The 21070-nt window shown below is 41.1% G+C and overlaps 1 protein-coding gene across 2 annotated transcripts in view; it reads right to left on the bottom strand.

Moving 5' to 3' along the window:
- rlim (ring finger protein, LIM domain interacting) overlaps window positions 1-21070 on the bottom strand; it is a 61651-nt gene that overhangs the window by 13741 nt on the left and 26840 nt on the right. Inside the window, exon 3 of one of the 2 annotated variants that reach the window (XM_043705004.1) lies at window positions 12867-12974. In XM_043705004.1, coding sequence (XP_043560939.1) covers window positions 12867-12974 — 108 coding nt within the window. Of the gene's footprint in view, window positions 1-4331; window positions 4525-12866; window positions 12975-21070 lie in introns of those variants that run through there. The other variant, XM_043705005.1, reaches the window with a different exon arrangement.

Below are 21070 nucleotides of genomic sequence, written 5' to 3'. Positions count from 1 at the left end.
CGAACACAGAGTGGCCTGAATAGAGTGGATGTGGAGAAGATGTTTCTACTAGAGAGACTAGGTCCCAAGGACACAGCCTCAGGAAATGAGCAGGAATTTCTTCAGAGAGTGGTTAATCTGTGGAACTCACTGCTACAGAAAGCTGTGGAGGCCATGTAACTGAAAGTATTTCAGACAGAAATAGGTAGGTTCTTGATTGATAAGGGGATAAAGAGTTATGGGGAGAGGGCAGCAGAATAAAGCAGAAATCACATCAGCCATGATTGAAGCTGACTTGATGGGACAAATGACCCAATTTTGCTCCTATTTCTTATGGTCTTAATGGATAGAATGCTAGCTAGCTAACAGGAAATAACTGGACCTTTTTCTAGTTGACAAGATATAAATGGGAGTTGAAAAGGGTAGTGCTGGAAAAGTACAGCAGGTCAGGTAGCATCAGAGGAGCAGAAGAAACTTGATTGAGTTTTTGAAGAAGTAACAAAGAGGATTGATGAGGAGCGGTAGTTGTGATCTATATGGACTTCAGTAAGGCGTTCGACAAGGTTCCCCGTGGGAACTGATTAGCAAGGTTAGATCTCATGGAATACAGGGAGAACTCACTCAAAAGGTAGAAGACAGAGGTGGTGGTGGAGGGTTGTTTATCAGACTAGAGGCCTGTGACCAGTGGAGTGCCACAAGGATCGATAGTGGGTCGTCTACTTTTTGTCATTTACATAAATGATTTAGATGCGAGCATAAGAGGTACAGCTAGTAAGTTTGCAGATGACACCAAAATTGGAGGTGTAGTGGACAGCGAAGAGGGTTACCTCAGATTACAACAGGATCTGGACCAGATGGGCCAATGGGCTGAGAAGTGGCAGATGGAGTTTAATTCAGATAAATGCGAGGTGCCGCATTTTGGGAAAGCAAATCTTAGCAGGACTTATACACTTAATGGTAAGGTCCCAGGGAGTGTTGATGAACAAAGAGGCCTTGGAGTGCAGATTCATAGCTCCTCAAAAGTGGAGTCACAGGTCGATAGGATAATGAAGGCGGCGTTTGGTATGCTTTCCTTTATTGGTCAGGGTATTGAGTACAGGAGTTGGGAGGTCATGTTGCAGCCGTACAGGACATTGGTTAGGCGACTGTTGGAAAATTGCGTGCAATTCTGGTCTCCTTCCTATCGGAAAGATGTTGTGAAAGTTGAAAGGGTTCAGAAAAGATTTACAAGGATGTTGCCAGGGTTGGAAGATTTGAGCTATAGGGAGAGGCTGAACAGGCTGGGGCTGTTTTCCCTGGAGCGTCGGAGGCCGAGGGGTGACCTTATAGAGATTATGGATAGGGCAAATAGGCAAAGTCTTTTCCCTGGGGTCAGGGAGTCCAGAACTAGAGGGCATAGGTTTAGGGTAAGAGGGGAAAGATATAAAAGAGATCTAAGGGGCAACCTTTTCCACACAGAAGGTGGTAAGTGTATGGAATGAGCTGCCAGAGGAAGTGGTGGAGGCTGGTACAATTACAACATTTAAAAGGCATTTGGATGGGTATATGAATAGGAAGGGTTTGGAGGGATATGGACCGGGTTCTGGCAGGTGGGTCTAGATTCGGTTGGCTTGGACCGAAGGGTCTGTTTCCATGCTGTACATCTCTATGACTCTATAAGAGTCAATGTTTCAAACATAAACCCTTCATCAGGAAGGGCTTATGCCCGAAGCGTCAACTCTCCTGCTCCTCAGATGCTGTATGACCTGCTGTACTTTTCAACTCAGACTTCTGCAGCATCTGCTGTTGTCACTTTCTCAAAGATGCAATTGGGAATTGTATTACATGAATCATGAGGTGGTTGAAGGGACCAAATGTACAGTTGCTAAATTTGGTGGTATGTGAGACAGGAACATAAGTTGTGAAGAGGACATTTAGAAGTTACAAAAGAATAGAGATCTAGGAAATAGAGTACAATATGACCAAACGTAAAACTGGCCATTTTGGCAGGCAGAATTAAAATGCTAATATGTTTGCATAGCAGATAATTAGGAAAACTAATTGAATGTTATTATTTGTCACGAGTGGATATGAAAATAAAAATCAGAAGCTCATGTTTCAGCTGTACAGCATTGTTGAGACCACATCAGGAGTACTGCATACAGTATTGATCTCCATATTTAAGGAAAGGGTGTAAATGCACTGGAAGCAGTTCAGAGAACGTTTACCATACCAACACCTGGTCTTATGAGGAAAGGTTGGATGGGCTAGGCTTGTTTCTGCCAGAGTTTACAAGAGTAAAACGTGACTTTACTGAAATTTACAACATCTTGTAGGGTGTTGGTTACATGGGATGTGCAGAAGATATTTCCCCTTGTGGTAGTAACTAAAATTTGGGCCACAGTTCAAAAATAAAGGGTTGTCGATTTACAACTGACAATATTAAGAGAAAGTATACCTGAGGGTCTCAGGTCTATGGAACAAAAGGCGGAGGAATATTTTTAAAGTAGCTGTAGACAGATTCTTGACTAGCAGAAATGTGGAATATGTAAATTAGCTGTGGTCTTACTGAATGGAACAGAAGGTTTGAAAGGCTGAGTGGCCTACTTTATGCACCCAATTTGCATATTGTACATCTATGATGTCAGGGTAGTCACTCGTACATTACAGAGTTCAGATCTTCAAGTTTAAATCGTGGCTGTAATGAGGTAAGGAGCCAGATGGCCGTGTAAGAATTCAAACTGAACAGCGAGTCAATTATTGCTGTGCAAATTCTACCTGATGTCACTGATGATGGGGATGACTCGAGTCAACAGATGAGGCAGTAACTGACCATGTTAAATTTGTCCTTCTAAGGAAATGACATACCTAGGCAATTTTGCAAATTACCAGGCAAATGTCACTCAAACAGATTGGCTCGGGACATGGCCTAACTCTGGAACACAAAGTTCAGTATGACAGCTGCGATGCTATCAGAGCCCATAACCTTTCCTTTATATCCATAACCTTTGCTTTATATCCAATGTCTTTGGCAGTTTCTTGACATTAATCGAGTGAACTAAATTGGCTGCATTTGTAATGCTGAAAACCTCAGAAGGATGAGGAGACATGACACTTTTGCCCGAACATTGTTGCAAATTCTTCAACTCTGTCCTTTGTACTGATGTGCTAGGCTCCCCATTCATTGGGCATGCGGATACTTATGGCGCCTCTGCTGCCACTTAGTTGTTTAACTGTCCACCACCATTCATAAGTTTTACTCTGACCTGTGGTTTTGGAATGACTTAACTCTACTTAATACGGCTTTCACTGCAGAAGATCCTCTGCTGCTTAGTACACGTACTCCTGCACTATAGCTTCACTAGGTGAAGATCTCCATAGGTGTTGTCAGACTGAATACTCTAAGTGTTTTCTATTTGCATTTCATTAAACCTTCAAACTGATTCATTACAATGAAGTAAGAAATTTAAGTGTATGAGCATTACTTAGGGGGAGACAATGGCCTTGCATTATCTTCACTAGACTTTTAACCCAGAGACCTCAGTATTGATCTGGAAACCAGAGTTCAAATCCCGATATGGCAGATGGAGGAATTGAATTTAATTTTAAAAACCCTAGAATTAAGAATCCAATGATGACCATGCAACTGATGTCGATTGTTGGAAAATTCACCTGGTTCACTAATGTCCTTGAGGAAGGAAACTGCCTTTCTTACCTGGGAAGAATGGCCTACATTTGATTCTGGACCCACAGCAATGTGGCTGACTCTTAACTGCCCTCTGGGCAATTAGGGATGGGCGATAAATGCTGGCCTAGCCAGCGATGCCCAAATCCTGTGAATTAATTTTAAAAACCTTTGCAGTTTGCATCTAAGCAGGGATACTGAAAGGCTTTTCCCTATTTGCTTATGATGTGACATTGTCCAGTCATGCATATATTAACTTACCCCATATTAAAAACTGGAAGTCTTCCATAGTCAACCTGATCATCCCAAATCCCAAGGATGATGTGCTCAGTGGACTTTTCTGTTATCCATCTGCTATAAGCCCAATCCCTTATAACTGGGCCATCCATCCAGACAGGGACATAATCATTATCATTGTGACCACCAAGTCAGATCAAGAGCAAAGGCTTGGTCAATCCTTACCTGTTGAGAAATGGACATTCACTGGTTGAACAGTTTGATGGAATCTTGCAAGCAAGGTTTGAGAACCACAGAAACGGCAGCCAAACATTTGTAGACAGCTTTTCATTGAAACCAATTATCTCAATAAAATGAAAACCAAATTGGAGTAGCACAAACCAGCCAGATAGTTCAAGATAATGCTCTTAAGAACATTAATTGATTATGACTCCTGGACTGTATTGATTACCTGCTGCATGGCCATGCCAGTGGACTCCAAGGTGCTCTGATGAATCTGTCATCCAATGCAGATAAACGTGGGCATCCTTGATGTGTTGTGAGTACAGACAGACACTTTGTAAAACCTTGGGTGCCAGACTGGCGCCAAATGGCATGTCCTTATACCGACAGCTTTGTCTTTTGAAACTGAACCAGAATCTCCAATGACATTCCTAAATAGCGATATAAAATTAGTCATCTTTCACATCCACAGCTGCTAGCTTGTCTCCTATTGCCTGTATAATCTCAAGAACTGTAACCACCTCAAATGTTTTGAGGAATTAATTTAGAACACTGTACTGGATGCAGTTAACCATACTCCCACACTTTCTACCAAGTCCAATCTAGCTTATGTAGAAGCTAGTTTTCTTTTCATATTTTCCTCCCCAAGTTCTTGAACACACTATTGCCTCCCAAATTTCTGCTCTTCTTGCAACGCTAAGTTTGATTCATCCAATCAAGTCACCATCCATGACAAGGCATCTGAAATGTCCCTAATCAAAGTTACAAACAGTATTTTCTTTGACTTCAGGACATTCTTTCTCAATCCTCTGCAACTTTTAGTTACAGTTAACCATAATACTGTAAATGGACCTAGGAGATGAAAACACACAAGGATTTTACAATGGAAAGGAAGACTGGGAACAGGGCAGTAATTTGCAAGAGCTGAAAATGTGTTGCTGGAAAGGCACAGCAGGTCAGGCAGCATCCAAGGAACAGGAGAATCAACGTTTCAGGCATAAGCCCTCCTTCAGGAAGGGCTTATGCCCGAAACATCGATTCTCCTGTTCCTTGGATGCTGCCTTACCTGCTGCGCTCTTCCAGCAACACATTTTCAGCTCTGATCTCCAGCATCTGCAGTCCTCACTTTCTCCTCAGTAATTTGCAAGAATCAAGGGCCTTTCTCGGAGAAATAGGCATCAATGGGAAGCTTGAGACAAAGTTTACTGCATTCAAAGAAAGGAAACAATTACAACGCCAACTAGTATGGGGGTAAGAGGGAGAAATTGTTGATCAGCAGTTTAATAGAAATGAAGTCAAGGGAATTGTATATGGGTCTCAACAATATAAATTAGTTCAAAGGTGCAAAGAAGCATTCTTATCTTGCCCCTTCAGGTACAAATACTTCTGCACATTCCACAAGAACTCTCTGCTCCTGCACACCTTGTACAAATTGCAGGCAATTAATGAGGGTTACAATGAGGTGATTAGGAACAGCTTTGTGTAAGACTGCCTTTTTAGGTGGACATAAAAGCATTTTCAGCTATTCATGCAAAGAGAAACATATTACTCATAAGTCAAGAACAAGGAGGAGATGACAGAGAAGAGCAAACCCAGAAGTAAATTGAGGTACTTGTGAAAGGATGATGATGTAGCCATGTTGAAGACAGCTATGGGCACTCACAAAAAGAGCGCTCAACTTGAGTGATAGTTATAAAGTTTGAGTGGACACAGTAGACATTCTAGAAGCAGAATATCAATATCTGTGCTGCTGGAGATCTGCCATTGGAATCAAAGGGATGAGAAAAGAGTTAAGAAGAAACTAAAAGATGATCATTCAAGAGCAAAGTAGAGATGCACAATGGTGTCAGTGCTAGCAGAGTGGGAAAGTATAATAATAAACAATATTGTAGCTGTGGAAGTGAAGACCTGGACCATGACCAGTAAAGTTAATGGAATAAAACAGAACGATAGATCCATGTGGTCAATGTAGTTGGGAAGATGATCAAGAAACAGCTGTAGGTACATGAAAAACACTCAATTTGGGTACAACAGATAAACTTGAGAAGCCACTGCAGCAAAACTGAAAAGGGAAGCTCTGAAGATACATTGACAAAAAAAGAGCATTGTTCCAGTAAGCATGGTTAATAAAGCAGAATTATAGTCATTTACAGCAGGTATGCGCAGGTATCTGTATGAATTATTCAAGTACACAGTTTTGAGAATTAAAAAAAGCTTTTGATGGACTAACGATCAACAAATGAGGTAAAATTGTCAAGAACCTTTAAGGCTCTTTACTGACATTAAGGGATAAATAAACATAAGTAAAATTGAATAACCTTGCATTTGAGGGCAAAATTAACAGGCCACACATGCTTAGACAGACTAGATTTAAAGATACTGCCTTGAGCAACAACGTTCATTTCCATTGCACCTTTATTTCAGCAAAGCATCTCAAGGCACTTCACAGAGCATCGAGAAACAAAATGACTGAACCATACAAGGGAGGATGCTGTCTAAATTGCCAAAAGTTCAAAGTTTGTGTGAAGATTTGTAGCTCGGGTGCTCAAGTGTTGTGGTTCTGTTCGCCGAGCTGGAAGTTTTTGTTGCAAACGTTTCGTCCCCTGGCTAGGCGACATCATCAGTGCTTGGGAGCCTCCTGCGAAGCGCTTCTTGGATGTTTCCTCCGGTGTTTATAGTGGTCTGTCCCTGCCGCTTCCGGTTGTCAGTTTCAGCTGTCCGCTGTAGTGGTTGGTATATTGGGTCCAGGTCGATGTGTTTGTTGATGGAGTTTGTTGTCCCTGCCGCTTCCGGTTGTCAGTTTCAGCTGTCCGCTGTAGTGGTTGGTATATTGGGTCCAGGTCGATGTGTTTGTTGATGGAGTTTGTGGATGAATGCCATGCCTCTAGGAATTCCCTGGCTGTTCTCTGTCTGGCTTGCCCTATGATAGTAGTGTTGTCCCAGTCGAATTCATGTTGCTTGTTGTCTGCGTATGTGGCTACTAAGGATAGCTGGTCGTGTCATTTCGTGTTCCATTTATATCGTTTATTGATTTATCTCACTGGGTTTCAACCTCATTAAATGATCACCAGCTAAGTACTTTGCCCATCATTGCTGGACTACCATCAATCCCTTTAATGAAACCTGCAAGTGTTGCCTTCCCTACAATGGTGTTGTAAAGTATCATACTTCATCATTTAACTTTTTGTTAAAGCAGATGTACAAATGTACCCTGATAACACGATGGATCCAGATTTCCTGCTGTAATTATTACTGTGGAAGGATTGAAGCAAGGCCATATGGGCAGCTGGGATTTTGACCAAATTGCTGACAGATTGATGACAATGACATTTCTGGTGGAAACGTCAGCATAATGGTACCTGAGGTAATGGGGTATGTGCAGTGGACAAGAACGCACATTGCTGAACACAAGAGCATTTCTGGATAAGCATTATTTAACACTAATTAAGCTGGGATTTGTTCCTTGTTCAAATCTTGTCCCCACCGCCCTCACACACAAAGCTTTCTCCCAGACTGCAGAACAGGAGGGAGCCCTCAGCCACTTAACTGGCAAGCGTCACACCTTCAGTCAGATTGAAGAAGGCTGGGTGCGGAAATAACAGAGGAAGGAGGGTGGGGGAATTGGGTGGAGATGGAACCCAGAGAGACAACAGCTGTTGAGCAGACAAAGGGATGGATTATAACAGGCTGGTGAGAGTGAATTACTGATAGTAGGGACCACAAGTATTTTAAAACGTGTTACCAGCTTGTTTTCTCTAAATTCATGGAATCTGGGCACTACTGGCTAGGATAGCATTTGTTATCCACCCAGTTAGCCACATTGCTGTGGGTCTGGAGTTACAAGCAGGCGAGACCAGGTAGGGTTTCCGTAGGATTTCCCTTTGTAAAAGGCATTATTGAAACAGAAAGGTTTGTCCCCCTCCTCTGCTCCCCAACGATTGTTCATTATCAGACTCCCAATTCCAGATTTTTATTGCATTCAAATTCTACCATCTGTGGGATTCAAAATCACATCCCTCCAACATTACCTGGGTCTCTAGAATAACAGTCCAGTGATTATACCACTAAGCCATCTCCTTTCCTTGGTATTTTCTTGTTTCCCACAGGTACTAGCATCCATCTCTTTTCCTAACTGTTGTTCTCTCTCTCTCTCTCTCTCTCTCTCTCTCTCTCTCTCTCTGGGCTGCGTCCCCTCACTCCTTCCCCCACCCACCCCACGTTGCCTTCAGCATATATACCACCTTGTCCTAGTTGCTAGCAGCTCTGCAGATGGGTCACTAGACCCAAGACATTAACTTTGCCTTCTCTCCACATGCTGCCAGATTTTGCTGAGTTTTCCCAGTAATTTCTGTCCTTGTTTTGGATATACCCATGTGGGTCTGTACTATATCAGACACTATGTACAGAGCCACTGTGGCTGTACATACCAACACAGTGAATGGAACTTTTGGGATGAAGTAACCGCTGGTCTTTGATAAATCGATTGCATACGGCGAGGAAACAAACTTGATGTTTTTGATTTCGACTTCTTCCATTTCTCCACCTGTCAGAAAATAGAAAGAGCTTTCACTTGTGTTTGTTTATTATTTAACAACATATAATACAGCACAGGAACAGGTCCTTTGATCCACCAAGGCTATGCCAACAGATAATGCCTTTCTGACCTAAAAAGCATTTGCCTCCATACTGTCCATATCCCTCTACTCCCTACCTATCATGTATCTGTTAAGATGCCTCTTAAATGTTGCTATTACATCTGCCTCCACCACCTTCTGTTTGAATTCAAGTTTTTGATGAAGTTTTCTTTCATTTCCATTTGCAATCATTTTCCTGCTGCTCTTTGTTTCCACCACAAGAGTCGCTGACAAAGGGAGCATTTGTTGTCCACCCTTATTTGTCCCTGAACTGGGTGCTTGTTAGGAGCATTTCAGAGGGATATGAGTTAACCCATTGCTGTGGGCATGTCGATCAGAAAAGATAAGCATTGCCTTAATGAACCAGATGGAATTTAATGTTACTAATATTGCAAGCCCAGCTCCTCAACGGACCATGAGCATATGGTAAATCATAATATCTTCATGCAGGTTGAAATCACTCCACACGGGCCAGTATCCCATCACCAAATCACACTTTATTTACATGTTTTCGTCCCCTGGTTAGGCGACATCATCAGTGCTTGGGAGCCTCCTGCGAAGCGCTTCTTTGATGTTTCCTCCGCTGTTTATAGTGGCTTGTCCCTGCCGCTTCCGGTTGTCAGTTTCTGCTGTCCGCTGTAGTCGTTGGTTTATTGGGTCCAGGTCGATGTGTTTGTTGATGGAGTTTGTGGATGAATGCCATGCCTCTTGGAATTCCCTGGCTGTTCTCTGTCTGGCTTGCCCTATGATAGTAGTGTTGTCCCAGTCGAATTCATGTTGCTTGTTGTCTGCGTGTGTGGCTACTAAGGATAGCTGGTCGTGTCGTTTCGTGGCTAGTTGATGTTCTTGTATGCGGATTGTTAGCTGTCTTCCTGTTTGTTCTATATAGTGTTTAGTGCAGTCCTTGCTTGGTATTTTGTACACTACATTAGTTTTGCTCATGAATTCGACTGGGACAACACTACTATCATAGGGGAAGCCAGACAGAGAACAGCCAGGGAATTCCTAGAGGCATGGCATTCATCCACAAACTCCATCAACAAACACATCGACCTGGACCCAATATACCAACCACTACAGCGGACAGCTGAAACTGACAACCGGAAGCGGCAGGGACAGACCACTATAAACACTGGAGGAAACATCAAAGAAGCGCTTCGCAGGAGGCTCCCAAGCACTGATGATGTCGCCTAGCCAGGGGACGAAACGTTTGCAACAAAAACTTCCAGCTCGGCGAACAGAACCACAACAACAAATTGCCAAAAGCTTCGTCAACTGGGTAGTTTTAAGGAGGATCTTAAAATGGAGAAAGACAAATGTTTACGGAGGGAATTCCAGAGTTTCCACAGATGCCAAAGATAGTGTTATTAAAGTTTGGGATGCTCAAGAGTTCAGAATTAAGAGCACAGATACTCAAGAGGATCTTTGGCCTGGAGGAGATTATGGATATGGAGCAGTTGACATCATAGACGGGTCTGATACAAGATGAGAGTTTTGCAAACAAATGTTTTGAACCAGGAAACACATAGGTGAACAAGTACAGATGCTTGAATAGGATGGGGCAAGATAGGCCATGGGCAGAATTTGGATAATCTCAAATTTACAGAAGGCAGAAAATGGGAGGTGGCCAGGAGTGTTCTGTAGTCAATTCCAGAGCTAACAAAGACATGGATGTAGCAGATGAGTGATGGAAGGGCAGATTTGGACAATGTTTTACAGCTAGAAACAGGCTATCTTAATGTGCTGTGGATGTAGGAGGTGGTCAGAGGATCAAAAATGACATTAAGTTTGTGAACAATGTGGTTCAGGCTCAAAATCACCAATGACAGGAGTTTGATAGTGGGGCCTGAAAATAAATGCTTTCGTCTTCTCAATATTTAGTTCAAGAAAATTTCTATTTAGCCACTACTGGATGTAAACAAAATCCTTAAAAATGGAGAGAGGAGCTATCAAAAGTGATGGTGAGGTAGAACTGAGTGTGGAAACTGACACCGTATTTTCCAATGATGTGAAGAGGCAGCATGTGGATGAGAAACAAGATGGGGCCAAGGATTGATCCTTGGGGAAAACCAAAGATAACTTGGTGAATAGGGAAAGATGATACTGCTGGCGATTTTCTCCCTGTGATGAGCTGGAGAGGAATGGAAACAAGTAAATGCAGCCTCCTCTAGGTGAGGAAGGTGGAGAGGCCTATCATGTCAAAGGTTTTTATATATAAAGTTGAGAAGGTCAGAAGGAAGATTGTTTTCACTCATCAGACATAGGATGTCATTTGCCCCACATAAGAGTCATGTTATACGTAGCAAAAAAACAAAAATCTGATTGGGGGCATTCAAACCTTGCTTTCTAAGATACACATCAGATAGGAAACAAACATCATGTTCAAGGATTTTAGCGTGAGGAGATAGAAATTCGTAGCTCACAAGGATACAATCTTCAAAGATCGGTTGATTAGGAGTGAAGACATCAGCTTTTAACAACTGGGGAACAGTATTTGATGGAACACACTGGATCATCCAGGTAAGAGCATAGCATGAAAGGTTTTTGGTATCTATGCAGCTTAGAGATAAGTTTCTGGAAATGACCAGAATCAGAGCGAAACTACATTGATAAATATTGTTTCTTTATAAAGGTGTCTGATGTCTCAACAGTAATAACAAGCAAACAGCCCCCAGTGCCAAACTAAAAGTTGATAAATCTTAAATATTGCATGACTGGACAAGGTACTGTAAGATTGGTGACTCTCATCTAAAAATTGTCATCTTTGAGCATTTCCTATCAATTTTGTGCTCAACAGCATTGGGCAAATTATGTTGTTGTTCAATGTGGTTAGATGGATTTCTTTTTTCAGTCTTCTATTACCAATCATACAGATCACTGCGATTTTAGTGGGTTGATGTATTCTGCACAGTGTTTCAGCCTCTGGCAAACATTGATATCAATAGTGTTCAGCACTGCTTAAGAAGTCCTTTGAAAGTATTAGTTGCAGTATATTTACAAATGACAACAGTAGTTCAACTGTATCTGTGCTAAAATGCTAATTTTGTGCCCCAGTTCTCTTTTGTGTGTTTTTCAAATAACTATTTAGCCATTTGGAGATTTGGATAATGATAACTGTTGCCTTAAGACCGGATGAACACCTGCTTGTAAACAGGTTTGTGAACAGGCCAACATCTTCAATTAACTCATTTTGTTAAGTCAGACGTGCACCAAGATGGACAATATTACTCCCTTAACATTTGTTCTCAGATTTTGCCAACTGATCCAGAAAGCTAAATTCCTTAGAAAGTTCCAGAGAGGAAATCCTGAAAAAGAAATCGTGGACTGGCCGTTTTTGGAAATCCAAAACAACTTAGGAGTTAAAACTAATCAGAATTATTTGTGGAAAAGCTAAACATTTTGCCCACTTGCAAGGACACCATAAAAAGAGTAAGTCAACATAGCCTTGGTAACCATGGTGAAATAAATAGGCTCAGTGGTTTAAGATGGGACTTCAAAGGAGGCAGCAATATCTACTTTACATTGTCACAATTTCCATGTGCTAATAAATTAAGAATCCTCCACATCCAATCCAGCCAGGCATTAATCCTACAAAAATGAGGAGGATACTCAAGTGAAACATCTTATTTTGAAAGCACGAATATAGATGCGATGGCCAGTTCAGAGATGGTACAATTTAGCTTTTTCTTCTGGATATTGCATGAATTTGAACAGTGAGCAAGAGACAGTGTCAGCTCTTGCACTCCTGAAGAACAAAAGGTTATCAGAGGAAAGAATGGATACTGGTGGGAAACTTAGCCTGACCACAAAACCGATTAGCTAGTCCTGAACACAGAAATTGTCAAAAAAGGTTAATTGTCCAAATTCTACTTCAAGCTGGAGGAAGAGGGACAGGGTTCCAGGATGAAAATTTTTATGGTTAAGCCCTGCCAGGGAAACAGAAGCATCAGATTGTAACATTTGAGTAATGTATTGTCATCAGTAAGCTTAAATAATGTTGCTAACATATTTTTCTTCTATGCCCATGTGCATATTATGTTGACTCCAAAGACAGGGCAAGTGGAAAACTGCCAGAGTTCTTACATTAAATTTATACACCACACAGGTGGCACCACTATTTAATTGCCTACCTCTGTTGTCACCAGAACCTTCACTTCTCCGAGTATCAGGGTTGTTCTGAATAACGCCGTCCTTCACCTGCTGTAAACGCCTGCTAAGTTCCTCTTCTGTAACTTCCCCTTCAAAATACAATGAGGACAAGTACCATGAACACTGCCAGTAAATTGGAACATACATTTTGGTGACTGACTTATACCCAGGAGTCACAGTCACTGAGAAGAAACTGCCTCTTCATTTGTGATTCAGCAAAATTGAGCATCCATTTTCTGTTCTTGAAAGCACTGTCTCTTAATAGGTTACAATGGTGCAGGATCCAACAACTCTGCTAACTAATCATTCATTTGAACCATAACAGCATTGCGTTAATCAACTAAAAAAAAATGAACCATAGACAAGCCTGACATCTAAACACATGCACACTTTTTAACCAACAAGATGGTCTATATGGCAAGCAGCACTGGCAATTCTTACTGCTTAACTCTTTCTGGACACAGGTACCAAGGCCAATCGCAATGATGTAATTACTTCCCCAGTTGAGATCAGTTAATTAACGTAGATTGGGAATTAAAACTGGTACCCTCAGGCCTTTTATGGATTGCATTGTGAGAGGCACAGATTTTAATCACTAAGCCTCTGTAACCAATGCACATGCTTTTCCAACAATTTCTAATCTAATTTTTATTACGTGCATAATACAATGATGTTCTCCAAACACACCAAATAACCAGAGAACAATCTTCCTTCTTAACCAGGGCAGAATTAATGCATTCTGAATAAGTAAATTAAGCACTTTTACTGCTGAATGATATTTTCTATTATTAAAGTCCTTTCAAGCCTCTCTTTCAGGAAACTTTGTATATGAATTACTCAAGTCTAATCACCTCTGGGAAATGGTGGATGATTGGTATTAATCCCATCAATGGGACTTTGCAGAAAATCATAGATGAGACACTCGGATTAACACAGAGGGGTAGCTGAGCAGCCTTCTAGTTTCTGCTTTCTTACTCTAACTAGAACAGAAATTTTTTAAAACAGAGTCATCTCAGGAACACATTTTATTATGTTCTGCTACAGGAACTAAGCTTTGTGAAATTTAAAATTTCTCAAAAGATTAGACATCAGTAGCCACATCATAGAACATAGGGTCTGTACTGCGCTGTAACGTCTTTCGGCCCTCGATGTTGCGTCAACCTGTGAAAATAATCTGATGCCCATCTAACCTACAACATTCCATTATTATCCATATGTTATGCCCAATGCCCATTTAAATGCCCTTAACATTCACGAGTCTACTACTGTTGCAGGCAGGCCATTCCACGCTGTTTCTTCTGAGTGAAGAAATCACCCTTAATATCTGTCCTAAATCTATCACCCCTCAATTTAAAACTATGTCCCTTGTGTTAGCCTTCACCATGAGGAAAAAGGCTCTCACCCTATCTAACCCTCTGATTATTTTGTACGTCTCAATTAAGTCATCTCTCAACCTTCTCTCCAACAAAAACAGCCTTAGTTCACTCAGCCTTCCCTCATAAGACCTTCCTACCATACCAGGCTACATCCTCGTAAATCTCCCCTGAACACTTTCCAAAGCTTCCACATCCTTTCTATAATGCGGTGACCAGAACTGCACGCAATACTCCAGGTGCGGCCTTACCAGTGTCTTGTACAGCTGAAACATGACCGCGTGGCTCTGAAACTCCATCCCCCTACAAATGCCAACACATCATATGCCTTCTTAACAACCCTATCAACTTGGGTGGCAACCTTTAGGGATTTATACACCAGGACACAGACATCTCTGTTCATCTACACTGCAAAGAATTTTACTATTAGCCGAATCTCTATTCCTGTTATTTCTTCCTAAGTGAACTCTCACTTCTCCGCATTAAATTCCATTTGCCACTTCTCAGCCCAGTTCTGCATCTTACCTAAATCCTTCTGTAACCCACAACATCCTTTGGCACTATCACAACTCCACCTTAGTGTCACCCACAAATTTACTAACCCATCCTTCTACGCCCACATCCAGATCATTTATAAAAATGACAAACAGCTATGGCCCCAAAACAGATTCCTGCGGCACACCACTGGTAACTGAGCTCCAAGATGAATATTTCCCATCAACCACCACCCTGTCTTCTTTCAGCTAGCCAATTTCTGATCCAAGCAGTTAAATCACCTTCAATCCCGAAACTCTGTACTTTGTGCAAAAACATACCACGTGGAACCTTATCAAATGCCTTCGTGAAGTCCATATACACTACATCAACAGCTCTACCTTCATCAACCTATTTTGGCACCTTCTCGAAGAACTCAATAAGGTTAGTGAGGCATGACCTACTTTTCACAAAACCGTGTTGACTATCTCTAATCAAATTATTTCTTTCCAGACGATTATAAATCCTATATCTTATAATCTTTCCCAACACCTTACCCCCAAACAAAGTAAGGCTCACTGGCCTATAATTACCAGGGTGTCCCGACTCCCCTTCTTAAACAAGGGAACAACATTTGCTATCCTCCAGTCTTCTGGCGACAATGATGACAAAGGTCAAAGTCAAGGGCTCTGCAATCTTCTCCTTGGCTTCCCAAAGAATCAGAGGTTAAATCCCATCTGGCCCAGGGATCTTATTTATTTTCAGATCTTCCAAAATTGCTAAAACCTCGTCTTGGTCAACCTCAATCCCATCTAATCTTGTAGCCTGCATCACCGTATTCTCACTAACATTGCCCTTTTCTAATGTGAATACTGACGAAAAGTATTCATTAAGCACTTTCCCTATGTCATCAGATTCCATACACAACTATCTTTGATTGGCCTTAATCTTACTCTAGTAAGATCTTTTGAGAATACACTTCTAACTACTGGTTGTCATATTAATCCTTAGCCTAAGAACACTCAACATTACTGATTCACTGATCAACAATGCCATTCTTTATTACTTACCCATTTAAACTCTTTCAACGTTTAAATATCTCTCTAAGCCACTTAAATCTTTCTGCTCTAACAAGTACCGTCCCAGGCAAAACTTCTCATCATAACTACATACACTGGAAACTCTAGAAAATAGGCTTGCCTTGTGAAAACAAGCATTATGTCTACAGCAAATGATGTTAAAGCAGCTTGCACACAGATATAATCTCACACAACATTCTTACATTTTCATAAAGAATATGCCTTGGCTAAAAATCAAAGACTGCAAATGGATTATTTTATGTGTTAGAATAAACTTGATGCTACTTCACACAGTTAACATTTTGGTTCACATTCTGTAGATTGCAAGCAGCTAGTGTCTGTTGTCCTGCCAGAATTGAGGTAGTCATTCCAGCATTTCAAACACTCACCACAAATGGTGAATGAAGAAATAAGTTTTACTTTCGCTGTAAAATAGTACCTAGTCAGGCACCAAAACAATATTATAGACAATGAGGGTATCACCTCTTCAAATTTAAAGACCAACTGACTTTGATGCAGTGACTAACACTTAACACACAAGCATACAATTCATTTTACCCCAATGTACCAAAACATTCCAAATGACAGTAGAAACCTCAATAAAGATTGTAGTCTCCCAAAGAGAATATACTTTATTCCCTTTAAAAATGCAGGGGTAAATATTCTTCCTTGCCTCCACTGGCAGCACCAAGCATATGAAAGATCACACTGAAGAATACAGAACAGAATGAGAGATCAGTACATAAATTTTTGCATGAAATGCTTTTACTTTCAAGTTTTTACATCCAGTAGATTACTCTTAAACCTTTCAGATGTCAGCATGCATACTTACCATACATATTTACCTTTCAATCCTCTCACTCTTCAACATATCATATTGTGCTCCACATGCCAGCCACCTGACTTAAAATTTTGTGGTATCATACTGATCACCTCCCACTATCCAGTGTTGACCCACTGCCCTGGCCAGACTCTTCACACGACCTGAAAGTTGAACTGTGCCCTGGTCAGCTCACTCTCTTGATCTGTGAGCTAAAAGCTACCCCCTGTGGAGGGAATCAGAGAACAGAGACAGAGGGAAACAAAACAGACAAAAAGCTGAGCCGATAAAAAGAGCAAACTAGCACACGTAAAAGGGATGGCTGCAAGAAGAAAGCAGCACACACAAACAAAAAGCAAAAATAGAAAGTGTATTCTCAGACACGTGAGCAACATTGGGAAAGAGAAAGAAAAGATCTAATTTTTTTGAGAAGCTTGTTTTTTTTGTCATACTTCATGCCCATTGGATAGAAGACCATAAGACATAGGAGTGGAAGTAAAGCCATCTATCTTCAAGGTCTTAGCACCAGCTTATTTCAAAACCATTTCTCAGGGGCCAAATTTCAAGTTTCATTCAGGTGTACTTTTTTGCACAAATTACACTCTTGCAGTTTTCTCAGAGTGTAAATTTCAGAAACTGCCCTACGTATTGAGAAAGCACACACTTTGCCTGACCCCAGACTTACTGTATCCTGTCACCATACATGATTTTCAGATTAAAAGTTGATTTTCAAAAGCTTGTCAGACAAAGAAGAACTGGCGATCCTTAACTTTTTTGTTGATAACTGGAAACATTCCTACGTATGATAGCTTCAAGACATAGATATACACAAGAACAGTGATTTTAATATCTGCAAGGATCCTAGGAACATTGCAGTGAGTAACACCTTCTGACTGCCCAAAGTCTGTCCACTATCTACAAGACACATGTCAGGAGTAGGATGAAATATTCTCCTTTTGCTTGAATGTGTGCAGCTCCAATAACACTCCAAGAAGCTTAACATCACCCAGAACAAAGCAGTACCCTTGATTGGCACATCCACAAGCAACTGCTCTCTCCACCACTGATGCTCAGAAGCAATATGTACTATTTACAAGATGCACTTCAGAAATTCAAAGATCCTTATATAGTACCTTTACCTAGGAGTACAAGGGTAGCAGATTCATGGGAACCCCAGCACCTGCAAGTTCCCCTCCAAGCCACTTCTCATTCTGATTTGGAATTATATCACTGTTTCTTCACTGTCACTGAGTCAAAATCCTGGAATTCCCTCGATAATGGTATTGTGAGCCTACCTACAGCACGTACACCGTAGCAGTTCAAGGCGGCAGCTCACTATCTTCTCAAGGGCAACTAGGGATAGCAATAAATGCTGGTCAACCAGCATCCCATATGAAAATAAAACACAACCTCGTGCTACGAAGCTTGGACAGTACTTGATAAGCTCGAAGAATCCACAAATCAACACCAAATGCATTTACAAACTCAGCTCAAGTTGTTGGATGAAAAGCATTTTTTTTTAAATCAGTTAGGCCTTAAAAGTTCTATGCAATACAAGGCTCTTTGATCCTGCAAATAGCTGAAAACCCTCTCTCCATTCTAATGTCCCACTATCTCTATCCTACTGCTGCCAAATTTCAGCACAAATATAGTAGTTTGATGAATTTCACAATTTCCCAGTGATACCAAATTGCAGAACTAATTCACAGTGCAGATAAGCTTACAAACAGCTCAGTATAATTAAAAACAAGGTAAGTACTTCCAACTAGTAGACCTTGCAGAACGAGAGATATTTTACACTCAGATACATGAAAATCTTACAGTTTTCTGTATTAAAATGAAAGAGTTTCAACATCAATACATGCACGTATGCTCTGCACATCAGTCTGTTATACACAGATCAAGATGCTACCAGATTGGCTTATTAAAAGGATCAAATCAAAAAGGAGCCAACAACCAGTTTAAGGGTGTAGGTTTGCTCGCTGAGCTGTAGGTTTGATATCCAGACGTTTCATTACCTGGCTAAGTATCATCAGTGGCGACCTCCAAGTGAAGCAAAGCTGTTTTCTCCTGTTTTCTATTTATAGGTTTGTCCTGGATGGGGTTCCTGGGGTTTGTGGTGATGTCATTTTCTGTTCGTTTTCTGAGGGGTTGATAGATGGTATCTAGATCTGTGTGTTTGTTTATGGCGTTGTGGTTGGAGTGCCAGGCCTCTAGGAATTGTCCAACCACAACGCCGATAAACAAACACACAAATCTAGATACCATCTATCAACCCCTCAGAAAACAAATCTAGATACCATCTATCAACCCCTCAGAAAACAAACAGGAAATGACATCACCGCAAACCCCAGGACAAACATATAAATAGAAAGCAGGAGACAACAGCTTCGCTTCACTTGGAGGTCGCCACTGATGATGTTACCTAGCCAGGTAATGAAACGTCTGGATACCAAACCTACAACTCAGCAAGCAAACCTACACCCTAAACCTCAACCTGAGCTACAAACCTTCACAAACCTTGCAAAAACCAGTTTAATAAAAAAAAACAAAGAAACAATATCAATTCAAATATTTTTGCAAATGATTTCGACCATGTTTCACTTTCTGCATAAACAGTTAAAAAATTGGAATATTTCTTGCAACACATTATAAAAATGGCAAAATTCACAATGGGTAACTGTGAAGCTCTGCTTGAAATGTCAGTGTTGTCAGAGTCCAAAGGCCCTCATGGGAATACTAAGACTCAAGCTCATGGAACTTTCCACAGTGATTATTACCTGAATAAAAGCCAAAATTAAAATACAAACCAATATTACTGTAAATCCCAGTACTTGGTGTTTAATTACTGACAGCAAGATTGGCCATTCACAAAGCCCATCAAGACCTGCTATTTATAAGCATCACCCTCAACAATGGCAAGCTACCAAAAGCGAAGAAATCCCCAAATACCTGGAAATATTTTAAAACAAAAAGTCAAACAGAAAGCTGTTCAAATTATAACAAAAAGGATTGTTGGGAAGTAGCTGTGTTCCTTGCATAACATTTAGCAGTGGCTATTAGATTTAAGTTAGCAATATATTTTGGGACTATCTACATTTTGCACATAAGAAATTAGATATAGAAGTCTGACCTAATTCCAGAACAGGGCGATTCTTGTGGGGACGGTCACATTTTGATTTTTCTCTTCCGACAATGGCGCGTGAACAAATTTCAGAGGGATAATGCTTGTCACAATATTAAACATAAATTTCATCAAAAAATTCAAAAACAATAATAAATTGATCATTTAAATGAATAATTATTGGAAATGCTCAATAAAAAGCTCAATAAAAAGAGTGAATTTTTATTTTTTCGTTGAGACGCTGAGCTAGAGAAAAACAAAACAGCCCTGCCATGATCACGAGGGAAAGCACATTGACTGGGGTTGAGCTAAGGAGTTAGGTTTAAAAAAATGTTGACCTTGGGTCGATTTTGGTAGGGCACATTTCAAGTTGGCCTCTGCAGAATGCACAGATAAGTGGAGGTTAAAGAAGAGTTGAATTTCAGTCCAGGGTTTCCTTCTCACTCAAGTCTGTTTTCCTTTCCCCCGGCACGGTGGCACAGTGGTTAGCACTGCTGCCTCACAGCGCCAGAAACCCGGGTTCAATTCCCGCCTCAGGCGACCGACTGTGTGGAGTTTGCACATTCTCCCCGTGTCTGCGTGGGTTTCCTCCGGGTGCTCCGGTTTCCTCTCACACTCCAAAAATGTGCAGGTTAGGTGAATTGGCCACGCTAAATTGCCTGTAGTGTTAGGTGCAGGGGTAAATGTAGGGGAATGGGTCTGGGTGGGTGCGCTTCGGCGGGTCGGTGTGGACTTCTTGGGCCGAAGGGCCTGTTTCCACACTAAGTAATCTAATCTTTCTCTCTCACTTACCTCTCTTTCGCTCACTTCTACATGTCACCCCACCCCCACCCCACCTCCTAACACACAGGCACTTATGCCTCTCTTTCTGTATGGCTTATTCTGCTCCTTTAACTTTCAAGAAAATAATTCATGGGGAACTGTGCTTCAAATATTTCCATCATTAATCTCAACTGGTGAAGTGGTAAAGTGGTTGACCAAGCCACATTCAAACATCACACTATCCCCATCCACCAAAACTATATTTAAATATAGACTTAATAATTATTCTTTAACTATTTTAAAAAAAAAGTTAATAGATAGAAAGAATAATTTGTGGCAGAGACCCATCGGCCTGACTATCATTTCTCCCTACGCTGCTCACCTTCATGGCCTGACTTTCTTTTAATTCACACTTGGGATATGGGCAACACTGGCTTGGTCAGAGTTTAGTCTACCCCGAAGCGTCCTTGAGAAGAGAGTGGCGAGCTGCTTTCTTGAACTGCTGCAGTCCAAGGGCTGTCAGTAGACCCACAATGCCACGAGAGAGGGCATT

This window comes from Chiloscyllium plagiosum, chromosome 15 (assembly GCF_004010195.1).
Source record: "Chiloscyllium plagiosum isolate BGI_BamShark_2017 chromosome 15, ASM401019v2, whole genome shotgun sequence".
Taxonomy (NCBI): domain Eukaryota; kingdom Metazoa; phylum Chordata; class Chondrichthyes; order Orectolobiformes; family Hemiscylliidae; genus Chiloscyllium; species Chiloscyllium plagiosum.
The sequence above is the reverse complement of the archived record's forward strand: the minus strand, read 5'-3'. Positions and strand labels throughout refer to the sequence as shown.